Source organism: Oncorhynchus clarkii, chromosome 13 (assembly GCF_045791955.1).
Source record: "Oncorhynchus clarkii lewisi isolate Uvic-CL-2024 chromosome 13, UVic_Ocla_1.0, whole genome shotgun sequence".
NCBI lineage: Eukaryota > Metazoa > Chordata > Actinopteri > Salmoniformes > Salmonidae > Oncorhynchus > Oncorhynchus clarkii.
The window spans coordinates 14,950,463-14,965,145 of NC_092159.1; the positions used below are offsets into that span (position 1 = coordinate 14,950,463).

The 14,683-nt window shown below is 42.1% G+C and overlaps 1 protein-coding gene across 1 annotated transcript; it reads right to left on the bottom strand.

Moving 5' to 3' along the window:
• Positions 1-654: 654 nt before the first annotated feature.
• Positions 655-12,036, bottom strand: LOC139424501 (uncharacterized). The gene is made up of 10 exons (XM_071176418.1): positions 11,943-12,036; positions 11,208-11,525; positions 9,810-10,211; positions 9,353-9,652; positions 9,204-9,236; positions 7,883-7,984; positions 7,616-7,646; positions 5,901-5,950; positions 5,745-5,779; positions 655-1,406 (listed from the first exon to the last, which is right to left on the bottom strand). Exons 1-10 carry the CDS (start codon positions 12,010-12,012, stop codon positions 1,311-1,313), a joined length of 1,437 nt encoding a protein of 478 aa, XP_071032519.1. The 5' UTR covers positions 12,013-12,036; the 3' UTR covers positions 655-1,310.
• Between the last annotated feature and the right edge of the window lie 2,647 nt (positions 12,037-14,683).

Here is a 14,683-nt window from a genome sequence, read left to right on the forward strand (position 1 = left end):
ATACAACTAGGAGTCATACAGAGTGGCCTTTCTGACCAATTGCCACCGGTACAATGATGCTACTATTACTTGTGTGATTTATAGTCTGTAATAGAAACTCATAAACAAGTTTCAGTGATGTATCACCACAATACTTCTCTCCTCGCTCTACCTTTAGTAATGTGTTGTGCTGTCGCTCAGTATCGGTCTAGCAGTGTGTCTCATTGGCTTCCTCTGCCTTTTGGACATCTAAGCAACAACCACACATCTGATTATAATGCATGACAATATGTGGTTTCCTCTCCTGTATGTATTGTGAACACATTGTTCCAGAGGTCTAGGGTTTGCTGTAACCTGGCCCTCTCTTACGTTTTTCCACTGACAATAACTGTGGGTGAGACATTAAACTGGCGAGGTGGAGCTGAACTGACGCACGTTCAATCATTTCCAGCTGACAAATTGTAAAATAGAAGCTATCGCTGTTAAAGTACGAACTCTTCACGGAGAGTGCCCTCTAGTGTCTCTTTCATGGAACTTCAATGTTAAAAACATTTGTTGGGCAAATGAATACTCTTGATTAAAGGGACATTTCACATATTTTTACATGTGGCCTTACTTTCAGAAAAGAGTGAAAATAAGTCCACGTGCATCACACTCAAACACTTGAAGCCGCTATAATTAAATTACAGCTTTTATTATAAAATACATTTTATGTACATGAAACAACTGATGAAATTCAATAAGATTCAGTGAAAGTGACCTAATGCAAACTTGTGAAACTCAACACGTTAGAGGAAATGTGAACTCCTCTGTTCCTGTAATCACGGCAATTTTTTCAGCCAGAAATGTAAACAGAGAGAACATGTTTCCCATAGATAGAGAGAGCTGTGATGTATGATTAGACATGTGGTTGTTGCTTAGATGTCCAAAAAGTGGAGGAAGTCAAAGAGAGTAGGTTGACATTTTAGATAAATTAATATAGATAGATATAAAAGAAACAGGTTCAGGGAGAGAGAAGAGAGGGATAGAGAGAGAAAGGGTTCAGGGAGAGAGAAGAGGGATAGAGAGGGAAAGGGTTCAGGGAGAGAGAAGAGAGGGATAGAGGGAAAGAGAGAGAAGAAGGATGGAGAGGGAAAGAGAGAGAAGAAGGATGGAGAGGGAAAGGAAAGGTGACAGAGAACAAGAGATCAGAAAGGACAGGGAGCATGAAGAGAAGTACTGTATAGAGATGAGAAGGGTCAGGGAGAGAGACATAAGAAGATGGACAGAAAAAGGAATAGAGAGCGAGCGAGTGAGTGAGAATAGAGGGAACGAGAGAGAGGTGAAAGAGGTCAGGAGGATGGTGTGTTGCCAAATGTAGAGAGAGTTCTCCATGGAGGGGACCTGCTGAAGGCTGTCTCTGCTGCTCTGTCGTCGTTACCCCATTCCTACACACACACACACACACACACACACACACACACGCGGTTTCATTATTACAGCACATTTAAGTCAAATTTGAAAACTTCCTTTTTCTTTTGAAGCAACACATGCACGCACAAATGTGGTTTCATTACGTAAAATCTAAACACTTCCTTTAGAAGGCTAATTAGGATCCAAAGACAGTCCGTTTCCCCTGATGGATTATAGCTTCACATGAAGTCGTGACGATAGCATCGTGGTGACTCTGTCCACGGTAACCCATATACTAGCACCTTGTCTGGGGAGAGGGTTTAGTTTAATAAGTCCACCTCATCAAGCTAATTAATGAGATGATTACAGCTAACAAGAGGAGGAGGGCCCATGCAGGCTGGCCCAGGTCACAGAGAAGCAGTCATGGGAAGTTGACTCAAATTGTGTTTGTGTTCAGTAGGGAGGCAGACAGAGACCACAGAGCCCCAGGACAGCAACACATTTAGACCCAACCAACACATGAGATCATTACTTGACACATTGGAAAGAATCAACAACAAAAACAGAGCAAACTAGAATGCTATTTGGCCCTAGACAGAGAGTACACAGTGGCAGAATAGCTGACCACTGTGACTGACCCAGGCTTAAGGAAAGCTTTGACTATGTACAGACTCAGTGAGCGTAGCCTTGCTATTGAGAAAGGCCGTCGTAGGCAGACATGGCTCTCAGGAGAAGACCGGCTATGTGCTCACTGCTGTTGTGACAAGAAAAGGGCAACCAGTGAAGAACAAACACCGTTGTGAAAACAAACATAGTGATGTTTCATTATTTTCCCTTTTGTACTTGAACTATTTGCACATTGTTACAACACTGTATATAGACATAATATGACATTGGAAATGTCTTTATTCTTTTGGAACTTCTGTGAGTGTAATGTTTACCGTTCATTTTACTGTAAATGATCTACTCCACTTGCTTTGGAAATGTTAACATATGTTTCCCTTGCCAATATAACCCAGAAATGAGAGTGAGAGAGATCTCTGCAATCTTCCCCCAACTCAAGGATCGTGGTGTCAACCCCTCTACAGAGGAAGGACTTCCACCCTGCCACAATCCAAAGAATAAACGTCAATGTACACTTGGCCCACCATCCCACCCTCGATCTGGACTTTCTCTAGGACCATGTTCACCTGTACAGGGAGACAGTCACCATCCTTGCCAAGACTCTCAAGGACTTTAAACCCGACCTCTCCACCCAGAAACAGCGAAACAATCTCCACCCCCGAGATCACTAAGGCAACACCCCGGACCAGCACCCAGGCTCCCCCAGCCCCGGCCACAGCACCACCAACCTCAACGCCCACCACAGCCAGTGCAGCTCAGGCCAGCCCAGCTCAGCTCAGCCCAGCTTCAAACCCACCCAGACAAGGCCTAGCCACAGCCCAGCTTCCCCCCCCCCCCCCCCCCACCCCCGGCAGTCCCACACCTGATGGAGCCACAGCCCAGCTTCAAACCTACCCAGACGAGCCACACCCCAGCTTCAAACCCCAAATACTTATTTTCCACCATAATTTGCAAATAAATTCTTTAAAAATCCTACAATGTGATTTTCTGGATTTTTTTTCTCATTTTGTCTGTCATAATTGAAGTGTACCTATGATGAAAATTACAGGCCTCTCTCATCTTTTTTAGTGGGAGAACTTGCACAATTGGTGGCTGACTAAATACTTTTTTGCCCCACTGTATTTGACAAAGGAGCCTCCTTGGCTAATCTAAAGAAACATAAGAGCAAACCAAAAATAATAGATAATAAAAAATGGTTTGATAATGATTGCAAAAATCGAAGAAAGTCATTGAGAAATATGTCTAATGCAAAACACAGAATCAGACAACAACAATATATGCCTTGAATATGGGGAAACACTGAAGCAATACAAACACACCCTAAGAACAAAAAAGGAACAGCACATTAGAAATCAGCTGGATGGAATTGTGGAATCCATAGAATCAAACCACTTCCGGGAGAATTTGAATAAATGAATAAAATCTCATCATGAGGAATTGGCTATCCAAAATGGCGATATGTGGAGAAATCACCTTTGCAAACCTCTACAGCAATATAACAAAGATCCCAGAACAACAAGATATACAAGAACAATATAAAATACTTGAATCAGCATTCAAAGACTATCAGAGTCCTGTTGATACCCCAACTACAGAAGAAGAATGACTGGAAAAACAATATACTCTCCAACCCAAAAAGGCCTGTGGTGCTGATGGTATTTTAAATGAAAATGATATAATTTACAGATCACAAATTCAAATTGGCTATACTCAAACTCTTCAACATTATCCTCACTGAAGGCATTTCCGCCTATTTCTGGAACCAAGGATTGGTCAGACCAATCTATAAAAAGGGAGACAAATTTGACCCAAATAATGACAGAGGAATTTGCGTTAACGGCAACTTGGGGAAAATTCTCGGCAGTATCATAAATAGTAGACTACGTCATTTCCTTGATGAACACAACGTCCTGAGCAGAAGCCAGAATTTAAAAAAAAGAGATTGTACAACAGACCACATTTCCACCCTCCACACTCTAATTGACCAACAAGAAAACCAAAACAAAGGCCCAATCTACTCGTGTTTTGTCGACTTCAAGAAAGCATTTGATTCAAATACACAAGTATTTTTTTAAATGAACTAATAGAAAGTGGTATTGGAGGAAAACATAATGATGTTATTAAATCAATGTACACTAAAAACAAATATGTGTTTTGCAACAAGCAAACAGACTTCCAACACTATTTAACATCTACTTCTCTCATCTACATTAATGAAGGGACGGGGAGTGAAACAGGGCTGCTCAATAAGTCCAACACTATTTAACATCTACATTAATTAATGAATTAACAACAAGCAAACAGACTTCTTCTCTCAGGGACGGGGAGTGAAACAGGGCTGCTCAATAAGTCCAACACTATTTAACATCTACATTAATGAATTGGCAAAAACATTAGACGAATCTGAAGCAACTGGTTTCACCGTACACAACACCGAAATCAAGTGTCTGCTGTACGCAGATGACCTGGTGCTGCTGTCTCCCACTAAGGAGGGGTTACATCAGCACCTAGATCATCTGCACAGGTTCTGTCAGACCTGGGCTCTGACAGTTAACCTAATAAACCTGAATATAAGGATTCTATTTGGACACAGTTCTATTACAACACACCAAAAACGACACGTATCTAGGACTAAACATCAACAAGACAGGTAGCTTTCACATGGCTGTAAACGAGCTGAGACAAAGCAAGAAGAGCATTCTATGCCATTAAAAGGAACATTAAAATCTAAATTTCAATTAGAATCTGGCTCAAAATGTTCCAATCAGTTATAGAACCAATTGCTCTATATGGCAGGGAAGTATGTGGTCCAATCTCTAATAATGAATGTACTAAATGGGACAAACATCCCATCGAAATACTACATGCAGTGTTTTGCAAGACTGTATTGCAAGTGCAAAGAAATATTCAGAATTGGGCCAATACCTCCTCCTCTTTCGAATAGAAAAAAGAGCCTGCAAATTTTACAACCATCTAAAAACAAGTGACCCCAAAACATTCCATCACAAAGTCCTACAATGTCAACACATGACACAAGGGAAGAGTCCCCTCAGCCAGCTGGTTCTGGGGCTCAGTTCACCAACCCAAACCAACCCCATAGAGCCTCAGGACAGCACTCAGAAAATCTGGCCCAACCAAATCATCACAAAACAAAAATAAAAATATATCACCTATTGGAAAGACACCACAAGAAAATCTAAGTAAACTTCAATGCTATTTGGCTCTAAACAGACAGTACATGGTGGCAGACTATCTGACCACTGTGACTGATAGAAAACTGAGGGAAACACTGACTAGGTACAGACTCAGGGAGCACACAACCTGAGGGTCAGCCAATAAAAAGTGCAATGTAATGTCAATAATATTTCCCATGTTGTTTTGCTTTTCATACCAAGCCATGTGGCTTCTCAGTCAGGTTGAGACTGGTCTACTAACATTGCTTTAATGTATTATTATTCCCATTGATATTGTTGTTGTAGTTGCTGTTCATGGTAATCCCATTTCCACTACTACTATTGTTATTGCTGTTGGTCCCTCAATTTCTTATATATATATATTCTGACAATGTAAGTCATTTAACTTTCCATGTCAATAAAGTCTATGAGAGAGAGAGAGAGTTGTGATGTATGATTAGACATGTGGTTGTTGCTTAGGTGTCCAAAAGGTGGAGGAAGTCAATGAGAGTAGGTTGACCTTTTTAGATAAATAACAAAGTATATTGAGTTGAATTGGAGAGAGAGAGATCTTACCTGAGAGGTAATGCTGACACGTTTGAGGGTCAGGTCTGGAAAACAACAACAACACAAACAGAATCATGTAAAGAAGGATGTCAGTGCTGATGACTATATGAAGGCATTATGAGACATGAGATCGTTGAATCACTCTATTCACTTACAAACACTCACCAAGAACATGGTCCCCGGAATGAAGCTTGGCCCATAGAAGAGCCCCCTCCCTAGACACAAGAGAGAAATACTACTAGAAATACTATTTTAAAGGGAGAAATACTATTAGAAAACTATTCTAAAAGGAGAAAAACTATTAGAAATACTATTAGAAAACTATTCTAAAGGGATAAATACTATTAGAAATACTATTCTAAAGGGAGAAATACTATTAGAAAACTATTCTAAAGGGAGAAATACTATTAGAAAACTATTCTAAAGGGAGAAATACTATTAGAAAACTATTCTAAAGGGAGAAATACCATTAAAAATACTATTCTAAATGGAGAAATACTATTAGAAAACTATTCTAAAGGGAGAAATACGATTAGAAAACTATTCTAAAGGGAGAAATACGATTAGAAAACTATTCTAAAGGGAGAAATACTATTAGAAAACTATTCTAAAGGGAGAAATACGATTAGAAAACTATTCTAAAGGGAGAAATACCATTAGAAATACTATTCTAAAGGGAGAAATACTATTAGAAAACTATTCTAAAGGGAGAAATACTATTAGAAAACTATTCTAAAGGGAGAAATATGATTAGAAAACTATTCTAAAGGGAGAAATACTATTAGAAAACTACAGTGCCTTGCGAAAGTATTCGGCCCCCTTGAACTTTGCAACCTTTTGCCACATTTCAGGCTTCAAACATAAAGATATTCAATATTATCGCTTGCACAGTGCTCCTTGGGATGTTTAAAGCTTGGGAAATATTTTTGTATCCAAATCCGGCTTTTAGACTTCTTCACAACAGTATCTCAGACCTGCCTGGTGTGTTCCTTGTTCTTCATGATGCTCTCTGCGCTTTTAACGGACCTCTGAGACTATCACAGTGCAGGTGCATTTATACGGAGACTTGATTACACACAGGTGGATTGTATTTATCATCATTAGTCATTTAGGTCAACATTGGATCATTCAGAGATCCTCACTGAACTTCTGGAGCGAGTTTGCTGCACTGAAAGTAAAGGGGCTGAATAATTTTGCACGCCCAATTTTTCAGTTTTTGATTTGTTATAAAAGTTTGAAATATCCAATAAATGTAGTTCCACTTCATGATTGTGTCCCACTTGTTGTTGATTCTTCACAAAAAAATACAGTTTTATATCTTTATGTTTGAAGCCTGAAATGTGGCAAAAGGTCGCAAAGTTCAAGGGGGCCGAATACTTTCGCAAGGCACTGTATTCTAACGAGAGAAATACTATTAGAAAACTATTCTAAAGGGAGAAATACTATTAGAAAACTATTCTAAAGGGAGAAAAACTATTTGAAAAATGATACTAAAGGGAGAAATACTGTTAGAATTACTATTCTAAAGGGAGAAATACTATTAGAAATACTATTCTGAAGGGAGAAATACTATTAGAAATACTATTCTGAAGGGAGAAATACTATTAGAAATACTATTCTGAAGGGAGAAATACTATTAGAAAACTATTCTGAAGGGAGAAATACTATTAGAAAACTATTCTAAAGGGAGAAATACTATTAGAAATACTATTCTAAAGGGAGAAATACTAATAGAAATACTATTCTGAAGGGAGAAATACTATTAGAAACTATTCTAAAGGGAGAAATACTATTAGAAAACTATTCTAAAACATCTCATGCTCTATGATATTACTGTACTTCCCTGAAAGTTAGAGACTCATAGAGGATCCAACACCCACCTTTTACGCTTTTCTTCCGCCATTACCTTAACTGGACAATGAGAAGAGAAACGAGAGAAGAGAATTAAAAACTGAAAAGGTGTAATGAACAGAGTCAGTGATGTCATATTTTGAATGGTAAAGGACATTTCTTTAAAGGTTTACTAGCCTGATCCCAGATCAGTTTGTGCTGTCCTGCCAACTCTTATTAAGGTAAACCGCTCCTGGTTGACAAGAGAGCACAAACTGTTCTGGGAACAGAGTATAGGTTAACAGGTGTAACATTACCTTTCCTCTGCACCGCCACACCCACGCCCACCAGTACAATGAAGAACAGAACCACAACAGAAAGATATCCCAACACCAGAGGCCAGTCCACTCCAGTCAGCCCTACCAGAAAGACAATATCACCTGTCAATCAACGAGCCCCCATATGCATACGTATTATCTTAGATAGAGCCAGTTTGCTACAGCAGGAAACTAATCCTGCAGCAACAGGAAATGTCGTTGTAATTTCCAGGTTATAATTATTGGACATTTTTGGGAGAATGACAAATCTGTGGAAATTGTGTCTGTGTCTAACATCAATACCAAACATCAGGCCCACAATGTGTCTAATATCAATACCAAACACCAAGCCCACACTGTGTCTAACATCAATACCAAACATCAGGCCCACACTGTGTCTAACATCAATACCAAACATCAGGCCCACACTGTGTCTAATATCAATACCAAACATCAGGCCCACACTGTGTCTAACATCAATACCAAACATCAGGCCCACACTGTGTCTAACATCAATACCAAACATCAGGCCCACACTGTGTCTAATATCAATACCAAACATCAGGCCCACACTGTGTCTAATATCAATACCAAACATCAGGCCCACACTGTGTCTAATATCAATACCAAACATCAGGCCCACACTGTGTGTAATATCAATACCAAACATCAGGCCCACACTGTGTCTAATATCAATACCAAACATCAGGCCCACACTGTGTCTAATATCAATACCAAACATCAGGCCCACACTGTGTCTAACATCAATTACCAAACACCAAGCCCACACTGTGTCTAACATGAATACCAAACACCAAGCCCACACTGTGTCTAACATCAATACCAAACATCAGGCCCACACTGTGTCTAACATCAATACCAAACATCAGGCCCACACTGTGTCTAACATCAATACCAAACATCAGGCCCACACTGTGTCTAACATGAATACCAAACACCAAGCCCACACTGTGTCTAATATCAATACCAAACACCAAGCCCACACTGTGTCTAATATCAATACCAAACATCAGGCCCACACTGTGTCTAACATGAATACCAAACACCAAGCCCACACTGTGTCTAATATCAATACCAAACACCAAGCCCACACTGTGTCTAATATCAATACCAAACACCAAGCCCACACTGTGTCTAATATCAATACCAAACATCAGACCCACAATGTGTCTAATATCAATACCAAACACCAAGCCCACACTGTGTCTAATATCAATACCAAACATCAGGCCCACACTGTGTCTAATATCAATACCACGTCAGAGGGTGATTTGTTGATTGTAGTGGTTCCGTGAGTTACCTGGTGAGGAGGAAGGGGAGATGGTGGTCTTTTCTGGAAGACAATGACAGACAATATTATAGGTGAAAAATAATTCAAGGCTGCCTCTTGAGTGGTGTGAGTTGACGCACACAAGCTCAGACAGACACAGACATCAGAGAGATGCAGACCTATGACTCTAGGCACAGCCAGCAGTGCACTTCTCTCTGAGTGGCTCCACTCTGCTCCCAGCAGGGAACTGTATTGGCACTGGTACTGGTCCGTCAACGGGCCGTCCTGGGCAGGCAGGGATGAGAGAGCAAAAAAGGCACGATGTCGGGTAGCGGGGGCACTACGGGTGGCATCAGGGAAGGTACTTCCCAGGCGGTATAGAGAGAAGCGGGCACCGGGGAAGGCAGGTGAGCCAGTACACACCAAGGCCCACTCCCCAGCCTGGCTCTGGAGAGAGAGAGAGGGCACCGGCAACAGCTCTGGGATGGCAGGCCCACCAGAGAAAAGATGGAGAGAGAGTATGGGTATCAGATTTTTCTCACACACAATCCTAACCTTAACCATTGGGAATAAAATACATAACTGACATTAGATCAGTGTCTAGCTGTAATTTCACCTCTCAACCAGATCTCTCACCTGTGACCGTGACAAGAACTGGATGACTGGCGGTTGAATTAGCCGGTCCCTGACGAGGCACTGTAACCTGGTAGAGGCAGGTGTAGGACCCCCCCTCGCCTCCCCTCACGGGCCCCAGGTGGAAGGCCCCGGTCTGGGCTGTGGAGTGGGACACCAGGGAGGCCTGGGGGTGGACCATGGAGCTCCCCATGGAGTGCGCAGTCACTTTAGCTGTCCTCAGCAGTAGGAAGGCCTCTGGTTTCGGGCTCTGCTGGGAGTGAGGAGGAGGGGGGGAGCAGTGGAAGGATAACGTCTGGCCGTGCTTCACCTGACCACCTGGGGGATCAACTGAGAGGATGGGTGGGAGAAGAGGGGGGGGAGGAGGGGGAGGAGGAGGAGGAGGAGCTCTAGGAGAAGCTACACCTAGACAGAGAGAGGGAGAGGGAGAGAGAGAGATTTATGCTGCAATTGTTTATGTGTCGGGGGGCTAGGGTCAGTCTGTTTTATCTGGAGTATTTCTCTTGTCTTATCAGGTGTACTGCGTGAATTTAAGTTATTTGGTCATCTATGAACATTTGAACATCTTGGCCACGTTCTGTTATAATCTCCACCCGGCACAGCCAGAAGAGGACTGGCCACCCCTCATAGCCTGGTTCCTCTCTAGGTTTCTTCCTAGGTTCCGACCTTTCTGGGGAGTTTTTCCTAGCCACCGTGCTTCTACATCTGCATTGCTTGCTGTTTGGGTTTTAGGCTGGGTTTCTGTACAGCACTTTGTGACATCAGCGGATGTAGGAAGGGCTTTATAAATACATTTGATTTGATATAAAGGGGTTGTCATGGTGAAGTCTTCCTACTATAAGAAAAGTAAAGAAGGGAGCTTTCTTTCAACTCCAAGGAGATGAATTCAGGAGCTTGTTACTTTTGTAATACACTTTATCAAACCAAATTCACAGTTGTCTATAGGCACTGTGTACTGAAACTATACATTTAGACATGGGATATTTAGCAGAAATTGTATATTCGGTCTCTGAGGTAATGTGAGAACTGCCATTTAAGTTTACCCTCTGTTGTCATTCACACTTCCTGCCTTAACTGTCAGGCGTGATGTTTGTGGTTTCTATATAACCTACAGGGTGTAACAGTACGATACACACATTCATGCACACACACACGTAACCACTGAGAACACCTATGGCAGTTTGGCCAGTGGTGGTGGAGAAGCGGATGGGAGTGTTTATTGACTTCCATCACCAGAGGCTTTAAACCTAGCATAAACCTCAGAACCGTTTCTCACTTTGAAATAGCATTTCCATGTACAGTTACAATAAATTGCAGAAAAAGATTTCTGTGACTTTGATTTTCATCATTATTTATTCTCAACTGCCTGATCCAAAATCAGTATAAAACTCTAAATCTCACCTTGTTGTTTCAGAGTCAGATAGTGGCTGTATGGGCTATACATCCCTTGGCTGTTCTGATATAGGCAGCAGTATAGAACCTCCCGGGCTGAATCCTCCCTCACTCTCACTGTGAACTGGGCCTCCTGTCTCTCACTGGGGAAAGTCATGGTGTCCACCAGCTTTTTAACCCGGTGGAGTCTGAACAGGGTCCCTCCAGGGCCCTCAGGGGCCCGACAGACCAGGACCACAGCCCCCAGGCTGGTGTTTTCTACGGAGGAGGCCTGGGTGAGGGAGGGTGTTGGGGGGAAGACCGGGTGGAGGTCTGAGGATACTGTAACTGGGGAGGAGCAGTCAAGTGTGAGGCCCAGTAATAGTAAACACTGCATTCCACTAAACAGATAGAGGACACAGGAGGCTGCCGAGGGGAGAACGGATCATAATAATGTCCGGAACGGAGTAAATGGAATGGAACCAAACACCTGGAAACCATGTATTTGATGTATTTGATACCATTCGACTAATTCCTCTGTGGTCACTACCACGAGCCCGTCCTCCCCAATTAAGGTGCCACCAACCTCCTGTGATCTAGGATCACATTACCCCATCCAAATAGACTACTTAAATTGTCAGGAAATAAAGATGACAGAACTGATGCCAAACATCAGTGAAATATCTCTGTAACTGAAATGGCTTAACTTCTTTACCCTGACATCTACAACATAAGTGTCAGTCAATTCATATTTAAAGTACGTACCCCAAAGTTGTAGATAACAGATGAGCAGAACAAATATCCAAAGTGAGAGATGGTATCGACAGACAAGCATCTTTGAAGGAGCAAGCAGTCTCTCTTCTGTGTGGATGTGGAAGCATCTGCTCTAGGTGGAGGCAAACAGGATCTGCTTTTTGTGTGTGTGTGTGTGTGTGTGTGTGTGTGTGTGTGTGTGTGTGTGTGTGTGTGTGTGTGTGTGTGTGTGTGTGTGTGTGTGTGTGTGTGTGTGTGTGTGCGCGTGTGTGTGTGAAAAGTATGACAATGTCTTAAAATAGGACTTAGAGGAAGTACAACATACAGGCACACTTCCTTTTAAGGGGTTTGTTAATGGGATGTGAGATCATATAATAATAAACCAAGACCACAGAATGTCCCTGGTGTGGATCCATGCATATTGTACACAGAGCATGAGACATACACTGAGTATACAAAACATTAAGAACACTTGCTCTTTCCATGACATAAACTGGCCAGGTGAATCCAGGTGAAAGCTATGATCCCTTATTGATGTCACTTGTTAAATACACTTCAGTCAGTGTAGATGAAAGGGAGGAGGCAGGTTAAAGGAGGATTTTTAAGCCTTGAGACAATTGAGACTTTGATTGTGTATGTGTGTCATTCAGATTGTGAATGGGCATGACAAAATATTTATGCGCCTTTGAACAGGGTATGGTAGTAATTGCCAGGCACACCAGTTTGTGTCAAGAACTGCAACGCTGCTGGGTTTTTCAAACTCAACAGTTTCCCGTGTGTATCAAGAATGGTCCACCACCCAAAGGACATCCAGTCAACTTTACGAAACTGTGGGAAGCATTGGAGTTGAACCTGTCTCCCCTTTATCTACGCTGATTGAAGTGTATTTAACAAGTGACACACACACACACACACACACACATTTTGAATTTGATTTTTTGATTTGAGTCAACATGGGCCAGCATCCCTTTGGAATGCTTTCAACACCTTGTGGAGTCCATGTCCCGACGAATTGAGGCTGTTCTCTTTATGTAGTCTTCACAAGTTCATTAATCATATGGGTAAGTAGGCAACATGCACAGAGCAGACACAATGAAGTAGTGTAATGCATCTGGAGACGCCTTGCAGTACAACACTGACACCTAGTGGATGAGAAGTTGCACTGCCGTCCTGCCATAGATCATATAGAACTTTTATGGACAAGAACTGGGACAGTTCTGAAGCATAATAAAACCAAACTTGAACGCTATTTAAAGTCGAATCAATTGTGCTTTTAACATCATATTTCAATGGAATTCATTTATTTAGTCATATTTAATGTATTGCTTTGACATTTATTAAACAAATGGATATATCTATTAGCTCTGGTCCATGGCAAGAGTGTGGGTTCCTCTACTAACCTCTACTAGTGAAGGACTGCGCCCTGGACCAGAGCTAGATATTGACTTCAAAGTGGTGATAGTGCATTTGCTGCATAAACACGAGCAATAATAGAGGTGTCCACAGTGGAGATGTCATAATACCCATACAACCTAGCGGTCAAACAGGGAATTGATTCCAATCACTTTTCCACCCTTCATTTATCTCGATAGGGGATTTTAGAAACACTTAAAATAAGTGGAGAACTTCAAATATGCAGATAAAATTGAGGACTCCAAATATGATGAACACGTACTGATGCACTGCTCGCTAATGTCCAGTCCCTCGTTAACAAAGTCGACGAAATCAGGGCAAGAGTTGCTTTCCAAAGAGATACCCAGGATTGTAACATACTCTGTTTCACGGAAACATGGCTAGCTTGGGACATGCTGTCGGAGTGAGTACAGCCAACGGGATTTTCAGCATCGCGCCGACAGGAATAAACATCTCTATGGTAAGAAGAAGGGATGGGTGCAAGTTTCATAACAACTCATGGTGTAATTGTAACAACATACAGGAACTCAAGTCCTTTTGTTCACCTGACCTAGAATTCCTCACAATCAAATGCCGACCGTATTATCATCCAAGAGAACTCCCCTCGGTTATTGTCACAGCCGTGTAAATCCCATCGCAAGCAGATACCAAGACGGCCATTAAGGAACTTCATGGACTTTATGCAAACTGGAAACCATATATCCTGAGGCTGCATTTATTGTAGCTGGGGATTTTAACAAAGCTGATTTGAGAACAAGGCTACCTATATTCTATCAGCATATCGATTGCAGTACACGAGCAAGGAACATGCTCGACTATTGCTACTCTAACTTCTGCGATGCATACAAGGCCCTCCACCGCCCTCCTTTTGGCAAATCTGACCATGACTCCATCTTGTTTGCTCAGACCACTTTGCATGCGCAGACCAGCTGGCTGGTGTGTTTACGGACATATTCAATCAATCCCTATCCCAGTCTGCTGTCCCCACATGCTTCAAGATGGCCACCATAGTTCCTGTTCCCAAGAAAACCAAGGTAACTGAACTAAATGACTATCGCCCCGTAGCACTCACTTCTGTCATCATGAAGTGCTTTGAGAGACTAGTCAAGGATCATATCCCCTCCACCCTACATGTCACCCTAGACCCACTTCAATTTGCTTACAGCCCCAATAGGTCCACAGACGATGCAATCGCCATCACACTGCACACTGCCCTATCCTATCTGGACAAGAGGAATAACTATGTAAGAATGCTGTTCATTGACTACAGCTCATCACTCAACACCATAGTACCCTCCAAACTCATCATTAAGCTTTAGTCCCTGGGTCTTGACCCCGCC

Coding starts and splice junctions, on each gene's coding strand:
- LOC139424501 (XM_071176418.1), bottom strand. CDS start 12,012: ATGCTTGTCTGTCGATACCATCTCTCACTTTGGATATTTGTTCTGCTC. Junction 9,237..9,352: donor GGCTGTGCCTAGAGTCATAG/GTCTGCATCTCT, acceptor ATTGTCTTCCAG/AAAAGACCACCATCTCCCCT. Junction 5,780..5,900: donor TTCCGGGGACCATGTTCTTG/GTGAGTGTTTGT, acceptor GTTGTTTTCCAG/ACCTGACCCTCAAACGTGTC.